Genomic DNA, 15985 nt, shown 5'->3' on the forward strand with positions numbered 1-15985 from the left:
AAGCAGGGACATGTGCTGGGAAGTTTCAGCATGTCCCTCTGACCAGATGGCATTGTGTGGAGGTGCAGATTAAGTTTCTGAGCGTCCTAAGCAACATGAAATGAAGAACTAACTCGTTCTTGTCACCCTTGTCTGGCCTGAAAATGGAACCGGCACTCAGGTCCTAGTTCTTGGTGTTTAGGAATTGGAGTGGGATCTGCGGGTGCTGGTATCTGTTTGGGCAGCCTGCTGCTATCACATATCAAATGTCCATGTGGGGATTATTTTTAAAACCACGCCTGTCATAGAGGCATGCTTTGTTTTTCCCAGTACCGTACCTGTGCAGGAAGTTCTGGGTGTAAGAGGGTGCCTTTCCTTGAGCTACCCAGGGAAGCGCGTTTTCTAGTTCCCTTCTCTTTCTTGCTGCTTTTTCCCCTTAGATAAGCATAGTGGTAACAACCACCAGCCTTCCTGTTGCAGGAAGTGCTTGTTGGTTCCTCTTGGGATTTATTCACCTTTCTTCTTCCTCCGTGTCTTTCTAGGTGGTTTTTCCTCCAGAATCCCCGCTCCCCCCAAGGAGGACGGTCTCTGCTCCAGCCTCTCCCCCACTCCAGCCTTCCAAAGAAGCCGCAAAGACAGTCCCTGCTAACACTGCTCCCTCTCACGTCTCTGGCCCCACACCTCTCCTCCCGCTCCCACCTCAACCTTCCCATGTGCCGTCTGCCCCAGCTCCTAGTCCAGTCTCCTCCTCTTCCTTCAGATTGGCTCCCCAGCCTCTCTTCCAGTGGGAAACTTCTGATGATGATTATCATGAGCTTTCTGTTGTGGGCACCCCTCCCTCTGAAGACCCTAGGCATTCCTGTTCTCCCCAGACCTGGACCCCTAGCACCAAGACAGTTGTTTCTGTTGGCTGTCAGACTGAAGATGATGCTTTCTTCCCACAGATGCAGGCAGGCTTCTCTCTCTTCTGGTTTGTTTTTTTTTAGCAGTGTTTTCCAGTCTAATTACTGCTCCCAGCTTGGTAGCTCAGTAGATGTAACGTTCAGGTAAAGGCTGGTACTGAACTGCTAGATAGGAGAGAGGACTCATTGGCAATATCTAATCGCAGCTGCGCCTGTCCGGCACTGCAAAGTGCTTGTCTGTGCGATAGCCTGCTGGTGCGTGCGTGGTTCCCATCTGTCCCGATGATCACTTTGTGCAGCTTTCCCTCTGAGGTGAAGAAAGTAGCCTTGAAACACAGGCTGCAACTCTCCCTGCCACAATCTCTCCTGGAGTGGGGGGAGTAAAAGATGGCAAAATCTTGATACTGGAAGGAGCAAATCAGCAGTCTGTCCTGTGTTTGCCCCTGTGTTTGACAGGTGTCCACAGCGCGAATGGATTTTGGGGAGATGGTATGGTAAGAGCTGTGTTCTGCATCTTCCGTCAGGGAAGGGCTGCAGCTCCAGGAGGGTGGGAAGTCTTCATGTCTATGAGCAGTGCGGTGGTGTGCAATGTAATGTGTAGAGGCAGCTCTCAAGCAGTGAGCAAGGAAACACCTCTGCATCTTGAACTGTTGTACTTTTCAGGTGACCTCTGCTCCTCCCCTCGTCCGCAGTGCCAATCTGCTGGCTGCTCATGCGCCCCTGGGCCCCCCCGCCCCCGAGAAGGCAGGACCTCCTTTCTGTTTCCTCAGCATGGTGTGCACTTCTGGTCGATGAGTGTGCTGCAGATGCTGCTAGGATCTGCTCCGAGAGCTCCCCGTGCCATTAATGTAGATGATATCCTGCAGTGCATGGTTTGCTGCTCACAGAGCCCCTAACTGAACTTGAGTGGTGGCAGATCTCATGGGTGAAGGGCGGGAATTTGAAGGGCCTTTGCATGATGAATTTATGTGGATGCTGTGCTGAGTGTCCCCCGTGAACAGCTGGCATTGCGCGCAGGAGGTGGAATAAAAGCCGCTCTCAGGTGGGGACTCGTCTGTGGGCTGTCGGGAAGGCTGGATCACCAGGCCAGGCAGAAACTGCAGCGTGCACGGGTGGTTGTGCCTGCACCGGGGTCAGCTGTGGCTTGCAGGAGTGCGTGGTCCCTACAGGCAAGGGTGAAGCGCTCTGTTGCTAGCTGTTGAATTCATCTCACCTTTCTCTCCAGATGGTAATTATCAGTTGTGTGTGGCATTTGTGCCTGCCCTGCCTGGTGGCCACGAGCCCCTGGTTGGAGTGAGAGAGGACACGATCTCTCAACATGGTCCAGCCCTCTTCTTCCTGCTGTGCCATGCAGGAAGCCCTGGCCTTGTCCCGGGACTCTGGCCTGGCTTTGTTTACAAAGGCCTGTCGTCTCCCTCCTGTGAGAAGGCTCCTTGCCATGGTGTGCTGCGGAGACGGTCACTGTAACTGTTTGGTAGCAAGTAACTGCTGCGTGGCGGAGGGTTTGTTTTAGGCTCAGGACGCTGGGGTGTGATGGGGCTGCTCTGTGCTGCTGGACTGGGAGAGGCTGCAAGTTAGGGGATGGCTGGGAGGAGAGAGGAGGGGAAAAGCTGTGCGTTAGGCTCCGGTGGGAGTCGTGCTGCATGCAAGGCCAGGCTGACGAGGAGCGTGTGTATATGTGTGGGTAAAAAAAGCTAAAATTATGTATGTCATGAGAATTTCTATACAAACGAGTAGAAACCAGGGTTTGTCATTGAGTAAACTAGTCGACTACAAGTACGACCAGCTGCAGGAGAGGGAATGGAGCTCGTCCTGTGGCTGGAAGGGTTCTGCCAAGGCTGTGAAGCACTTTGGTGCGTCCCTGCTCCCCTGGCTGTGCTGGCAGCAGGCTGGTGGGTTGTTGACAAGTGTAGATTTTATATCTGTTTTAATCTGTCCTCTTAGTGAGAGAAAACGTGCTCCAGACCGACATCTCAGGGAGAGACTTCTTTGGGTCTCTCTGAACCTGAAAGTACCTATTGCAGTGTAAAGTCAACGAAAATAATCTGTATTTCATTATTGCAGTTTGCCTGCAGAGGCAGCTTTGGTGGCCAAAGAGAACATACACTTTGTTTATAAGTTATGAACCGAAGTAAAACATTTCTTCCCTTCCTCTGGGCAGCCTTTCCAAGCCGTGTGTACTGTGGTGGTGTGAGTTTCAGAAACGGCCACTGAGACAAGTATCTTAATCCCTTTCCCCGCACCCCCCTGCGGTTCCAGCGGTCTGACAATAGACGTGGCAGTCTCTCCATTGCAGTCCTGGCTGCTAGGGCTCTGCTGGGGATGCACTGCCCTCTCTGTAGGTAAACAGCAGGCAACTTGAAGGGAGTTATTTCCTCTCTGCTTCCACTTGCTTAGCTGGGGCGTGGGATGAGAGCCACCTGATGGGGGCAAAGGAGACTTGGCAGAAGGTGGTGCAAAGAGAGGGGAGGGGAAGGGAGAAGATATTCTAGCTGAAAGGCAGGTGAGGTGAGGAAGAGGAGAGAGATCTCTGTTAGGGAGGAGAGAGTGACAACTGAGAGAGCCCCACAGCACAGGAACAGAGAGAGGTCAAGGGGAAGGGGCCCTCTGCATGGCGTCTCTGCTTTGTCAGCTGGCCAGGAACTGATGAGGTAAAGGGAGATTTTTGGCAGAGGCTTAGAGAGCACTGTACTGACTGCTTGGGAATTCTGCCGTGTGCGCAGTGAAGGGAAATAAAATCCTCAGTTCACAGCTCTGCTGTTACATATCCCAGGGGCTCTGCATGTCCCTGCATGGGCAGAATACATGTGTGTCCTTGATCCTGGCTGTCACTGGCTTCTGCGGAGAGTGTAGCTATCTCCTGGCAATCTCCTGTCCGTCTCTGCGGAGGAGCCACTGGCAGCAACGGCAGGCATTTCTCTTTTAAGTGGAGCAGCACTCGCCTTACAGTCTTTGTTTTCCCTTCCCGACAGTTCATGGCGCAGGGGAAAGCCGGGAGCAGCTCCCCTCCATCCACAGCCTCCAAGCCTGGCAGTCAGCTGGACACCATGCTGGGAAGTCTCCAGTCTGACCTGAACAAACTGGGTGTAGCTACAGTTGCCAAAGGTGTCTGTGGAGCCTGCAAGAAGCCTATTGCTGGGCAGGTGAGTGGAAGGTGCTGTCTCATTGCTGGATGTTGGGCTGCAGCTGGGAGTAATGGGGAGGGCTGTTTCGTGAGGCTGAAGAGACTGGAGATGCTGGAGAAACTGAAGTACTCTATTTATCCACTGGCTAGGTACGCTGTAAGCTCCTCCAGTGACCTCTACCCTGCCCTTGAGGGACTGCCCTCTCCTGAGATGATAGGTAATTCAGTTTTCATGCTACCCCAGTCCAGGGCTCACTTGAGTAGTAGAACTTGTCATTCTTGCTGACCTCCAGCTGGTATCTTGTCATGTGGTCTAGGGGAGAGGGAAATAAGAGTTGTCCTTCATAATTTGTCTTCCCAACAGGTAGTTACAGCCATGGGGAAAACCTGGCACCCTGAGCACTTCGTCTGCACCCACTGCCAGGAGGAGATCGGGTCGCGTAACTTCTTTGAGCGGGATGGTCAACCCTACTGCGAGAAGGACTATCACAACCTCTTCTCCCCTCGCTGCTACTACTGCAACGGACCGATCCTTGATGTGAGTTCCCTGGGGGGATTAAGGGTGCTGGCAAGGTGCTGCAGGGCTGGGTGTTAAAAACTCCACTTCACCCGTGTGTCCTGGGTGGAAGATTTTGTTTGGGGACTTCTATTTTTCCTTTGCCCTGGCTCTGAAAGGGAAACAACTTGACCCGCTCAAATTCTTACGCTAGTGAGAGGAGTTAGTCCCTCTTACCTTTGCTGAAGTTCCTTCAGAACCCCACATCGCTCCATCATTCTGGTAACGATTCCTCAGAATTTGTCTATTGGTAGCCTGTAGTAGCAGGCACCAGCGCTAGTCCTGAGAGCCGGACGGGGCCCTGTATAAGGGAGGAAGGAGTGCGTAAGATCCTTTTAGGGTAAAAAAAAGTGTGCAGTGGGGAAAGCCTGAATGAGCCAGAGGCGGGGGAGAGTTGACTCACTCTCTAAAGGACAGTCTATTTTAATGCACGCTCTTGTCAGTACCAACGTTAATGTGTTCTTCCCCCCACCCATTCCCCCTTACCTCCAAGCTGAAGCCATCATTTACATGACTTGCACTTTGTCTTCTTCTGAACAGAAAGTGGTGACGGCTTTGGACAGGACATGGCACCCTGAACACTTTTTCTGTGCCCAGTGTGGAGCTTTCTTCGGACCTGAAGGTATGACTGGTTTATGCAGTCTCCTCCCTGAACTGCAGACAAGTGTGTAAGGCAGAGCTGCTAGTAGGGGACAGCCTGAGAGATGACGTACTGAAGATGGAAGTTGCAAGGAATATAGCTGTTTATGGGGGAAGGATGCTAGCAGTAATCTTCTTTCCTCCCTGGAGAGGAAGAGTATGCATGTCCATGTGCACGCACGGGACAGGAGGGGCAGCCGAGCACGGAGCAGCTACCTGCTGGTGTGTCAGCGGGGGGAAGGATGATCCTGCCCACGCTGGTTACCCCGCGGAGCTTGGCTGGCCACAGGTAAAGATCAGGAGCTGATGCTCTTTGCCTCTCCTCTCCTTTGGCAGGATTTCACGAGAAGGATGGCAAAGCCTATTGCCGCAAGGACTACTTTGACATGTTTGCTCCCAAGTGTGGAGGCTGTGCCCGGGCTATCCTGGAAAACTACATCTCTGCCTTGAATACCCTGTGGCACCCCGAATGCTTTGTCTGTCGGGTAAGAAACCCAAGGTCCTGTGCTGCTGCTGTGCGACCCCTCTCCTTCCCACCCTGCAGGCATCTGGTCCCTTATCAGCAAAAGGCGTCTGTGGGGTAGTGAAGGGCAGCCAGCCCCACAAGATAAAAATATGTCAGCAACCAAACACCTTCTTGTTCCTCTGCCTGTTTACATTAAACTTTCTAGCTGCTTTGCTCTTTCTGTTCCCAGCTGCAATTATGGGCTTCTGCAGCAGCTCACAGATAAACAGAGACATTTTCTGTGACCTTTAAATAATTATAAGCTAAGCTTCTCTGTGAGCACTTGCCTCAGCAATCAGATTTTGAGGATCTTCCTTCCATGCTCCATCTGACAATGTAAACTAATGAGAGTGACCTTGTTCAGACAAACATGCAAGTCAGTGAAATAGTGGCAGGCTCCGTACAACAGGCATAATAAACAGGAATACTGCAGATTAAATGCTTGGCACTCTTTCAGAGAGCCCTGCAAATATTAACTCTTACAGGCCCCAAGAGATAAGCAAAATCAGCCAGTGTTTCCTAGAATGGGAACGAAAGGCAGAGACCAGAACAAGCAGCAGAACCACAAGCTGCCGATGCCTGGTGCGATGCTCAGAGCAGACCGTCGCCGTGCTGTTGGGACTGCCTGCCTAGAGCTGTCTGTGGCTCCCAGAGCGGCGTGCAGAGAGTGGAGGCAGAAGACGGCAGTCCTGGCTGTGTGGGGCTGGAGAGGGCTGTGCTTTTGTGCAGAGACTGAGGCTTCTAGCAAGCAGTTCTGCCTGCCTTTCCCCCCTGCTGCCACACTGCCTGTATTAGTGGGGCCAGCACTGATGTCTTCCAGGACACGAGGTGGGATTCTCTTCCTGTTTTTGCTAAAGCAGAGCAGACTTTTCAGCTGTCCCGCTGACTGAGGGAGGAAGCTGTTTATTGAACTAATTGTCAGCATTAGAAAAGTCTTGGACTCGCTGCAGGCACGCTGCATTCATCCCAGTATTGAGAGTGTTTAGCTATCCATCGCTCTGCATGCGGTGCTGAACTCCTGTGTACGTGTTGGGGTCCAGCTGCGAGCGATGCTGTGTGTCCTTCCCGGGGAAGAGGATGGTGTTGGGGCTGAGCAAAACCAGGCTTCTGGAAATCTGGCTTTTCCTCTGGGCCTTGCTGCTGATCTGCTTGGTAAATCTGGCAGTATCCTCAACTCTCCCCTGCACCCTGCTGCCTCAGTTTCCCACTCGTACAAGGAGGGGAGTCTCCCCAGTCTTGTGGGAATGGTGGGCGCTTCTGTTGCAGGTTCTGAAGTGTAGCATCCTCAGCTGCCTGACACTGAGGGGGGTGAGGAGCTCTGGACGCTAATAAGCACGTAGCTGGTGTATCCTCTTCTCCTCATCTATTCAAAATCATTAGCACTGTAGAACAGTTACTCCCAGTAGCGATGCGCGTGTACCTGGTGGAGATGTTTCAGGATGGACGATCCTCCACAAAGTGTCCCTGTGTAACGCCAGCCATTCTGGAGAGATGACTTGTAAAGATTGATAGTGCCTCTATTTTCTCAGATGGAAGCAGTCCCACGTTCATCAAAATTCTGTTGCATGAAAGTCTGTGGTGGTCCCTGCTTCTGCCTGCCGTTGTGGGGAAGCTGTGAGATTAAAAAAAAAAAAAAAAAAAGGGGGAAAGGTGCTGCAGTGCTTCCCGTCTCAGGGGAAGGAGTGTTCTCCTTTCTCCTGGCTGGACACATCTGGTAGCTCTTCTGTGGTATTTTCTTTGTAGCAGTGAAACCAGCTGGGGAAAGGAGCATGGTTGATTCCCTTGCTTGTGGCTGTATCTGTCCATCTGTCAGCCCATCCTTGGAAGCTCTTCTTGATGGACAGAGTTTGGCTCTTTGGACAACAGGACGGTGCTGAGAGGCAGCAGTTCACCCTGCTCGCAGTACAGCTAGGCTGTGCCACAGAGCAGAGGAGGCTCATGGAGCTGCCCGCGTCCCCAGCTTGTTATACACTGTCCCCTTCTGCTTTATCCTCCTGCAGGAATGTTTCACACCGTTCATCAATGGCAGCTTCTTTGAGCATGACGGGCAGCCCTACTGCGAGGTGCATTACCACGAGCGTCGTGGCTCGCTCTGCTCCGGTTGCCAGAAGCCTATCACGGGACGCTGCATCACTGCTATGGGCAAGAAATTTCACCCCGAACACTTTGTCTGTGCCTTCTGCCTCAAGCAGCTCAACAAAGGAACCTTCAAAGAACAGAATGACAAGCCCTACTGCCAGAACTGCTTTCTCAAGCTCTTCTGTTAGAGGCATCATAGATGGGCGCTAAGCATCTTTCTGCCACCCCCTTGGCAGTTCTGTCTCTCTGAACATTACTGTGATTTACAAAACGTACCAGGCAGGGGAGGAGGGTGGGGCGGGGTGGGGTGGGAGTGCTTTCTGCTGCTACGGAGAGGCAGTAGATCCAGAGATGAGACGGACCATTAAACTGGAAATGCCCTTGCTGTGTCTCAGTAGAGAGAGGCCGAGTCCCCTCATTACGGTGTGCGTGTCTGTGTGTGTGACTGACAGCTGAGCTTAGCTCCAGGGCTCCAACGGGGAGGTTTTACCCAGCCCCCTCCTGGCAGAAGGAGCCTTTGCCAGTAGGTTTCAGCCTGTGTCAGCTCCCTGAGCAAATCCTGACACTTGCAGACAGCACAGCCCTCTGCTCTGACACCTCTTTCTCAGGCTTTTGTCTGCACGCCTGCAGTCTCAGCAATAGCACAGCGAGGGCGCCCTGTGATCTCAGTGCCACCCTGGCTCTGCTCACTAGAGCCACGCGGGGTGTGCGACTCGCTGAGATCAGAGCGTCAGCGCAGGCAGCCAGGACCCTGCAAGGGTCTCTCCAGTTCCATTACACTGTAAGGAGATGATACCACTTACTTTTTTTCTTTTTTTTTTTTTTAAGAGGAATCAAGATGTTACTGTGTGGGGTGGTTTTTTTTTTTTTTTTCCCTAGTTTGTTATTCCCTGCCTTTTCTCAACACACTGGAGCAGGAGGTGGAGTAAGCCCCGACCATCCCTCAGCACTGATGTGCGCTCCTGTGGGTGACGTCCTATGCCAGGCCACCTCCGTCAGCACCCGGGCCTGCTCAGGGCATCTGCTGCTCCCGGGAGAGGGGAGGAAGCATCGTCCCTTCTTTAAAAGCAGGTGCAGAGAGGTTAGAGCGCAGCATTTTTCATCCATCCCTATCATGAGCGAGTGTGACGCGTGTGTGTGTTTATCTGGCCTGAAACTCTCCCATCCATCGGGGCCTGAAACTGTCACAAGAGCAGGGAGAAGTGGAGGGGTTTAAGAAGCCAGGAAAAAAAAAGATCCGAACTTTTATATCCTTTCTCCTTCCTCTCTTTGCTAATGAGACCTGTCAGCCCCTTGGTATTTCCCTTTTCTGTGCTGGTTAAACATGTTCTACTGAGAGATGCTAGAGCAATAACCTTTTATATTGACTGTTGCTGGTATAACATGTCCCTTGGGTCAGGTGTGTGTGACACACTTGGAGTTTTACTATCAAAGTGAATACTGTATCCTGTCTTTGATAAGAACCGTAGATTTCTACACTGATTTTGAATTCATATCTAATTTACTTTTAATCCTCTTATACAGAAATTGGTTTTGAAGTGATTTTAAGAAAGCAACTTTTATATCAAGCTGTGCTGTTCTAGGCAGTATGCCAGTTGTGCTGGTTTACTGCATCTGTAACCTCAACGCTTTGTTAAGCCTAACTAACATTCAATATTTTCTTTTTATTGTGGGTTGGGAGGGGCTGGAATCTATGGGGAAGGGAATGTGACTTGTTTATTTTCTTAGCACAGGCAGGTGAACTGTGAATAGCTTTTTTTTTTTTTTTTTTTCTTTTTTTTCCCCCTCCTCTGGGTCACCTAAAAGTGTGATTTTGGTTTTTATTGTAACCTGTAAACTGCTGTATTTGTATCACCTGCCAGTCTCCCAAAGCCGAGCTTCCAGGATGTTATAGTGAGTCTTAATATGATGCTGCAGGGGGGAAGAGCTCAGACCTTCGCCCTCGGTTTCTCCTCTTCACCCACCTGAAACCAGAGCAGGGCTAATGGGGGAAGGGGTTCCTTTTCTCCTGTGGAAGAAAGGTCCTGTGACTAAGGAGAAGAAATTGGGAGAGACAGACTCTGTTCCTGACTAGCTGTGGAACTTTGGGCCAGTCACTAAACCTTACCGTGCCTCAGTTTCCCCATCTGTAAAATGGGGGCAGTTTCGCCTGGATTCGTGAGGTTATCGTGAGGCTTAGTTCACGTTTGCTAAAGCACTTTTAGGTCTCTGGCTGGGGGGTGCTGTGGAAGGTGAAATACTATGTTGAAATACCCGACGGCGTTCTGTGGTAACAGCCGAAGCAGCCCAGGGAGCGGTGTTCGGAATTACTTCTCCAGAGCGCTCCGGCGGCATCGCCGTCGCCATCTGGCTGTGCTTTTCAGCTTGGCAGGTGCGTTAGGGGTCCGGGGGCAACCGTGTCGGAAGCCAGCCGGACCTTCGGCTGGAATCCGCGGGTTGCTCTCCTGCCTAAACTTGCTGCGGGGCTTCGCTGCCCTGCTTGGGTCACCGAAACTGTTTTCCACCAGTTTCCCGTATGAACGAACCTCAGTTTGTGGTTGAGAGACCGAAGGGAGCTGCGGAAGCGTTAGAGCTAAAGCTGCGTCAGCTGGGCAGGGCGCAGCTCTCAGAGAGTTTGCGAGGCCAGAAACCTTACGCGTTTGTCTTCTCATCTTGGAGATCTGATTTGACTTAAAATGGACATTTCTAAGCTGCCTGCGTTTATCTCGCTGAAAAGGTCGGCTTCATTTGGACGGAACGCTGTTGGGTTGGGAGTGCCGGAGAGGGGCGAGAAGATGTTTCTGGCACTGCCGCTTGTCGTGCGACGCCCGCAAACTGTGTAATCGTGTGCCTCAGTTTCCCTGTCCGGGGAGTCTTTAACCTACCTCACTGCTAGTTGAGGCTTGCGTAAGTGACGCAACCCTGGGCGCGGGGTGCCGCGGCGGGGTGCTGCTGGGGCGCGGTGCCGGCGGGGAGGCGCGGCTGTCCTGGGGCCCTGATGGAGATGGCTGAACCCGCGCCTCCCCGGCGAGGTGCTGAGCGTGTCCTGGATTTGTCTGGTTTCTGATGGGCTGGGACGCTACGCGGCCGCTGCTCTGCCAAGTCACGGCTTTCGGTGGCTGCTGCCGCTGCGGATGTCCAAAACGCCGTGTCCAAAACGCCCGTTACTTGATTTCAGATGCCGTTTCGGGGTAGGACAGCCGTGGCGCTCCGCTGGGTCGACAGTTATTTGATATTTCTCCCTTGTAAACTTCTAACTCCGCTTTTTTTTTCCCCTGCATTTAAAATTCTTGCAGTTACGCTCTAATAAAAATGTTACCGTTATTCTCACGTCTGTGTCGCGATTGTTTCCAGCCCCTTCAGCTCGCGAGAAGCCACAGCAAAAGCGGGTCCCCGCTCGGGGGCTGCCCGCGGCGCGGTCCTCCGGCCGCCAGGGGGCGCCGCGCGCCGAGCCGCGCCTTCCCCCGCCGCGCGGCCTCCTGCGCCGCCTTTCCGCCGGCGACGGGCGCGCCGCTCAATGAGAACGGCGGCCGGCCCTGATTGACGCGCGGCGGGCAGCCAATGGGATGAAGCGGGGTCCTTCCGCGGCTCGCTGTGATTGGGCGTTAGCCGCGGTATAAAAGGAGGTGGGCCCGCCCTGCGGCCTTTCTTTCCCGGAGCCCTCGTGGAGGTGGGTGCGCGGCGCGGCGGCTCCGGTGGGGCCGGGCCGGGCGGCACCGGACCCGGACCCGGGGCCTGGGCCGCGGCCGGAGTGTCGGGCGGGGAGCGCGGAGCCGCGGGGAGGAGGCGGGGGAAGGAAAGGGAAGGGTGCGGCCGCGGCCCCGGCCCCGGCCCCGCCTGAGCCGCGCTTCTCCCTCCCGGCAGGTCACAGCTCGTCTTTAAACCCGCCGGGCGATCCTTGGAGCACCGCCGCGATGCCCAGGGAAGACAGGGCTACGTGGAAGTCCAACTACTTCATGAAAATCATCGTGAGTGTCGGCGCGGCGCCGGAGGGCTGAGGCCCGGAGGCCCGGCCCTGCTGGGGCGCTGCCGCCGCCTGCGCTTCGGGGGCGATGGCGGCCCGGGGGCTGCTGGGGGCAGCGGGGATCGGGCTGGGCTGGGCTGGCCTGGCCTGTCGGCGGGGGGCTTTTTAAAAAAGAGAGGGGGAGCCGTCGCTCGTTTAAGGAACGATTACGGTACGCAATAGGAAAAGGTTCAGGTGGTCCGGATGAGGCCGCGTTTAAGGCTCCTGTGAGGATTTGCTGTGGCAGTTTCAGAGATAACTTGCTTAGGGACCTAACTAGGTAGCTGGGGTGATAGAAATAGATAAATAATCAACAATAAAATATGCTAATAATAGATAAATAATAAATAAATAGTTAAAAAGGTGCAGCCTTGCGGTGCACCCAGCATCAGCGTGAGCTGACCACTCTCAAACTTCTGACATATTTTTTTTTTACCTTTTAACATATTGAGGTTTTAATGGCGCTCTGTGCGCTGGTCCGGATCTCTTTGTATAGTTACAGTGGTTTTCTTGCTATAGCAACTCCTGGATGATTACCCAAAATGTTTCATCGTGGGAGCAGACAACGTGGGATCCAAGCAGATGCAGCAGATCCGCATGTCCCTGCGTGGGAAGGCCGTTGTGCTGATGGGGAAGAATACTATGATGCGCAAAGCTATCCGGGGTCATCTGGAGAACAACCCTGCCTTGGAAAAGTGGGTATCGCTGTCTGAATGTACTCCCGGAACCTCTTGTCTGGGAGGAGAGGTTGTCTGAGAAGCAGAACTGAAGGCTGTCACCTTTCCTTCAGGCTGCTGCCTCACATCCGTGGGAACGTGGGCTTTGTCTTCACCAAGGAGGATCTGACGGAGATCCGGGACATGCTGCTGGCTAACAAGGTAGGGGAGATCAGCCCTCACCGTGCCTCTGGGCTGGCAGGTACAGAATTAAAAATAAAACTAAATGTTCGTGGGGGATATCTGGTTAGTAGGGGTCCTCAGGGGTTGGGAACGAGGTCCCTGCAGCCTTAGCCAAACTCCTTAAGTTCGGCTGCCTCATGTGTGAGCCTGGGTGCTGTCCATCCTAGAGCAGCGCTTCGGGAGGGAGCTGATGCCACCCCACCAGATCGGAGAGGTGAGCGGTCTTCCAGCTTCTCGCTTCTCCTCTCTCCAGGTGCCAGCCGCTGCCCGTGCTGGTGCTATTGCTCCTTGCGATGTGACTGTGCCGGCCCAGAACACTGGTCTCGGACCCGAGAAGACCTCCTTTTTCCAGGCCTTGGGCATCACCACGAAGATTTCCAGAGGGACCATTGAAATTCTGGTTAGTGAGCGGCCTGCTGCTGCTGTTGAAGCCCTTCCTCGACTGGAGGGCCCCGATTGCGGCAGTTGAGGGAGCTGTGAAGGTCAGAGCTCCCGTCAGCACTGAGATGCTGCGCCTGAGCCTGAGCGCTGCGCGTTGGGAACTCGGGGGAGGGTGCCTGGCCTGGCCCCGGGACGCAGCGCGGGGGGACTGAAGTTCTCCGTTGCATCTCGGCTGCGGGGGTGGCTCTGCTGGAGGAGCTCGCAGGCGAGCTACCTGTAGGTGCCGCAGGAAGGGCGCTGCCCTTCTCCTACCTGAGAAGCACCCGCTTGGTCTAGGGCTTTCTCAGCTCGCGGAGCTGAACTTGGGGCCTGCTTTTGTTGTGCTCGTTTGTTCAGTTCCATCTCTTGCCATTGGAAATGTCCGTTTCTGTCCCGTTGTGTTGACATTCTGAATTCCTTTGCTGAATTCACTCCTTTTCCCCTTACTTCCTCAGAGCGACGTGCAGCTCATCAAGACCGGGGACAAGGTGGGTGCCAGCGAAGCCACCCTGCTGAACATGCTGAACATCTCCCCCTTCTCCTTCGGGCTGGTGATCCAGCAGGTCTTCGACAACGGCAGCATTTACAATCCTGAGGTGCTGGACATCACCGAGGAGACCTTGCACAAGCGCTTCCTGGAGGTGAGTGCCACGGCCCGTATCCGTTACCTTCTGCCTCTCCCTCGCTGCTGGGGCAGCATCGCTGCTGTTCTCCGCGAGGTCCTGCAGAGCCAGGAGCTCTCCCTGCCGCCCTGCAGAACCACTCTGTCGGTGCCTTCCGCAGGCTTTTCCCTCTGAAGCGACTTCTGAAAGCGTTTGAGGCCATTTAAATCTTGAGCAGCCTCATTTTCGCCAGAGCTGCGTTACCGCGTGCGCTGTCCCTCGTTAACGCTGGCCGTGTAGAAACGGGCCAGCACCTGCCCTGGTTCCTAGCCCAGGTTGTTTCCCAGGGCACAGAAACAAGTCTCTCTCTCCTCACAGGGTGTTCGTAACGTTGCCAGCGTCTGTCTGCAGATCGGGTACCCGACCATCGCCTCTGTGCCCCACTCCATCATCAACGGGTACAAGCGGGTGCTGGCCGTGGCGGTGGAGACCGACTACACCTTCCCGCTGGCTGAGAAGGTAACGGCTGGGCGCTCTGCGGCTCGGAGGGCGTCGGGAACGCAGCCGGGCGCTGTCGCAGAAGCACCTGGCGCGTCGCCTCGTTCGGAAGGGCTCGGACCTGCCCGTGTGCGAGGGAGCTGTCCCGAGCAGGGGCGCTCGCTTTCGTATCTCGTGTACGAATGGCAGGAGAAAGCGGAATTACCTGGCGCTCCTTCCTCCCGGGGGCCGTTACGTTTGAGTGTAGCTGAAACGGCTGTTTCTTCCCGGATGGCAGTGATGGGTGCCTCTCTTTGGCTTCTGGCACGCTGCGAGCGTTGCCTTTATGGCTGCGAAGCTCAATCCTTCAAAATATTTTAATTTCCTTTGAGTTTACATTTTTCCCCCCCTCTTTTGCAGGTGAAGGCCTTCCTGGCAGACCCCTCTGCTTTTGTGGCAGCCGTCCCCGTGGTGGCCGAGGCTGCTGCGCCCGCCGCCGCCGCCGCCGCGCCGGCGAAAGAGGCGGCGAAGGAGGAGTCGGAGGAGTCGGACGAGGACATGGGATTCGGTCTCTTTGACTAACGGCAGCCCCCGTCTGTCTGTCTGTGTCAGAGAAATAAAAACCTATTTTACACCCTGATGTGTGCCTGCAGCGATGGTCTCCGGGCCGACGGGGGCTCGGGAAAAGCGTGTCCCGGGGGGCCGGGGTGCGGCGGGGAGCGCTCCTGCGCGGGGCCGGGGCCCAGCTGCGGCCTCGCCCGCGGCTTGTGCGGGCGGTGGGGCCGCCGCCCGTCGCTCCCCCGCGCTCGGGGCTGGGTTCCGCCGCGCGGAGGGGCCGGGGCTCCCCGGGCTCCGCCGGGCTCGGCCCCGCTGGGCTCCGCTCCGCCGCCGGGGGGCCCGTCCCGGGCCAGGCCGCGCCGCCGTCGCCATGGAGACGGGCCCGCCCCGGCCGGCTCCGCGCGCGGCCCGCACCGGAAGCCGCTACCGCTTCCGGGGTCGCAGGCGGCGCCATGGCGGCCGACACGCAGGTGGGTGCGGGACGGGCCCGCGGCGGCGGCGGCGGCGGCGGCCCGGTGAGGGCGGGGGCCGCCCGGGGCCGCGCCCGCTCCCGTCCCGCTCCGCTGCGCCCCCTCGGCCCGGCTGCGGGGCCCGGCCCGGCGCCCGCGGCCGGACGGGGACGTGGCGGCCGGCCTGGGTGCGTCCCGGGGCGGGAAGGCCGCGCCGGCGCTGCCCGCTGGAGCTGCCCGCGGGGGGGGGGCCCCGCACCGGCGCCGTGCCGCGGGGCGGGGGAAGGGGCTCCCCGCTGCCGGGCTCTTCCCAGCGCGGAGGCGGCCGGGCTGAGCCGCCGGGGCCTGAGCGGCTGCCGGGGGCGGCTGCAGCCCGGAGCGGGGCGAGGGACGGCGGCTGCCGCGCTCGGGAGGGTCCCGCCCGCTCGCTCCCGAGAAAGGACCGGCACAAGCTGCCTCCCTCCCGGCTGCCGGCCCGGCGCCGGGCTCGCAGCGCCTCAGCGGGGTTGCGGCCGCCCCCGCCGTCTCCGCGGCCGCCGGGAGCAGCGTTCGGCCGGGAGAAGCCGAGCGCTGTCCCCGCTCCGGGCTGCTGAGCGGGGCCGCCGGGGTGCCACCGCGCCCGGGCTGCCGGGGACCGCCCGTGACGCCCCGACGGGCTTTTCCCTCCGCCGTGCGCTAGGTTGGGATGTTCCCAAGGCAAATCCCGGCCGTCTCAGCATCAGCTCCTTACTGCTGCCGACACTGTGGTTGTTCTCTGTGTTTGTCTGCAGCAGCGTTGCTCGCGCTCTGGCTTTGTAACGTGCGTGCTTCCTAA

The 15985-nt window shown here is 56.2% G+C and overlaps 3 protein-coding genes across 9 annotated transcripts in view; all 3 read left to right on the top strand.

The window, feature by feature from the left end:
• Positions 1–11093, top strand: part of PXN (paxillin) — a 47955-nt gene extending 36862 nt beyond the window's left edge. For 2 of the 4 annotated variants that reach the window (XM_087768487.1, XM_087768489.1), the window contains 5 exons: positions 3854–4024; positions 4370–4543; positions 5102–5183; positions 5537–5685; positions 7706–11093. In XM_087768487.1, the coding sequence (XP_087624613.1) occupies positions 3854–4024; positions 4370–4543; positions 5102–5183; positions 5537–5685; positions 7706–7972 (843 nt within the window). In that variant the 3' untranslated portion in view covers positions 7973–11093. Of the gene's footprint in view, positions 1–521; positions 930–1544; positions 1626–3853; positions 4025–4155; positions 4224–4369; positions 4544–5101; positions 5184–5536; positions 5686–7705 lie in introns of those variants that run through there. The other 2 variants (XM_087768486.1, XM_087768488.1) reach the window with 2 other exon arrangements.
• A 479-nt stretch (positions 11094–11572) lies between these two features.
• Positions 11573–14804, top strand: RPLP0 (ribosomal protein lateral stalk subunit P0). Its single transcript, XM_087768391.1, has 7 exons — positions 11573–11731; positions 12286–12461; positions 12557–12644; positions 12919–13065; positions 13541–13726; positions 14066–14206; positions 14585–14804. Exons 1-7 carry the CDS (start codon positions 11678–11680, stop codon positions 14744–14746), a joined length of 954 nt encoding a protein of 317 aa, XP_087624517.1. The 5' UTR covers positions 11573–11677; the 3' UTR covers positions 14747–14804.
• Positions 14805–15141: 337 nt separating this feature from the next.
• The window catches only part of GCN1 (GCN1 activator of EIF2AK4), a 43452-nt gene continuing 42608 nt past the window's right edge, over positions 15142–15985 (top strand). For all 4 annotated transcript variants that reach the window (XM_087768387.1, XM_087768388.1, XM_087768389.1 and 1 more), the window contains exon 1: positions 15142–15192. In XM_087768387.1, coding sequence (XP_087624513.1) covers positions 15175–15192 — 18 coding nt within the window. In that variant the 5' untranslated portion in view covers positions 15142–15174. The remainder of the gene's footprint in view (positions 15193–15985) is intronic.

The sequence above is a fragment of the Nipponia nippon genome, unplaced genomic scaffold (genome assembly GCF_047370975.1).
Source record: "Nipponia nippon isolate SJK-2023a ecotype South Korea unplaced genomic scaffold, ASM4737097v1 scaffold_30, whole genome shotgun sequence".
Lineage (NCBI taxonomy): Eukaryota > Metazoa > Chordata > Aves > Pelecaniformes > Threskiornithidae > Nipponia > Nipponia nippon.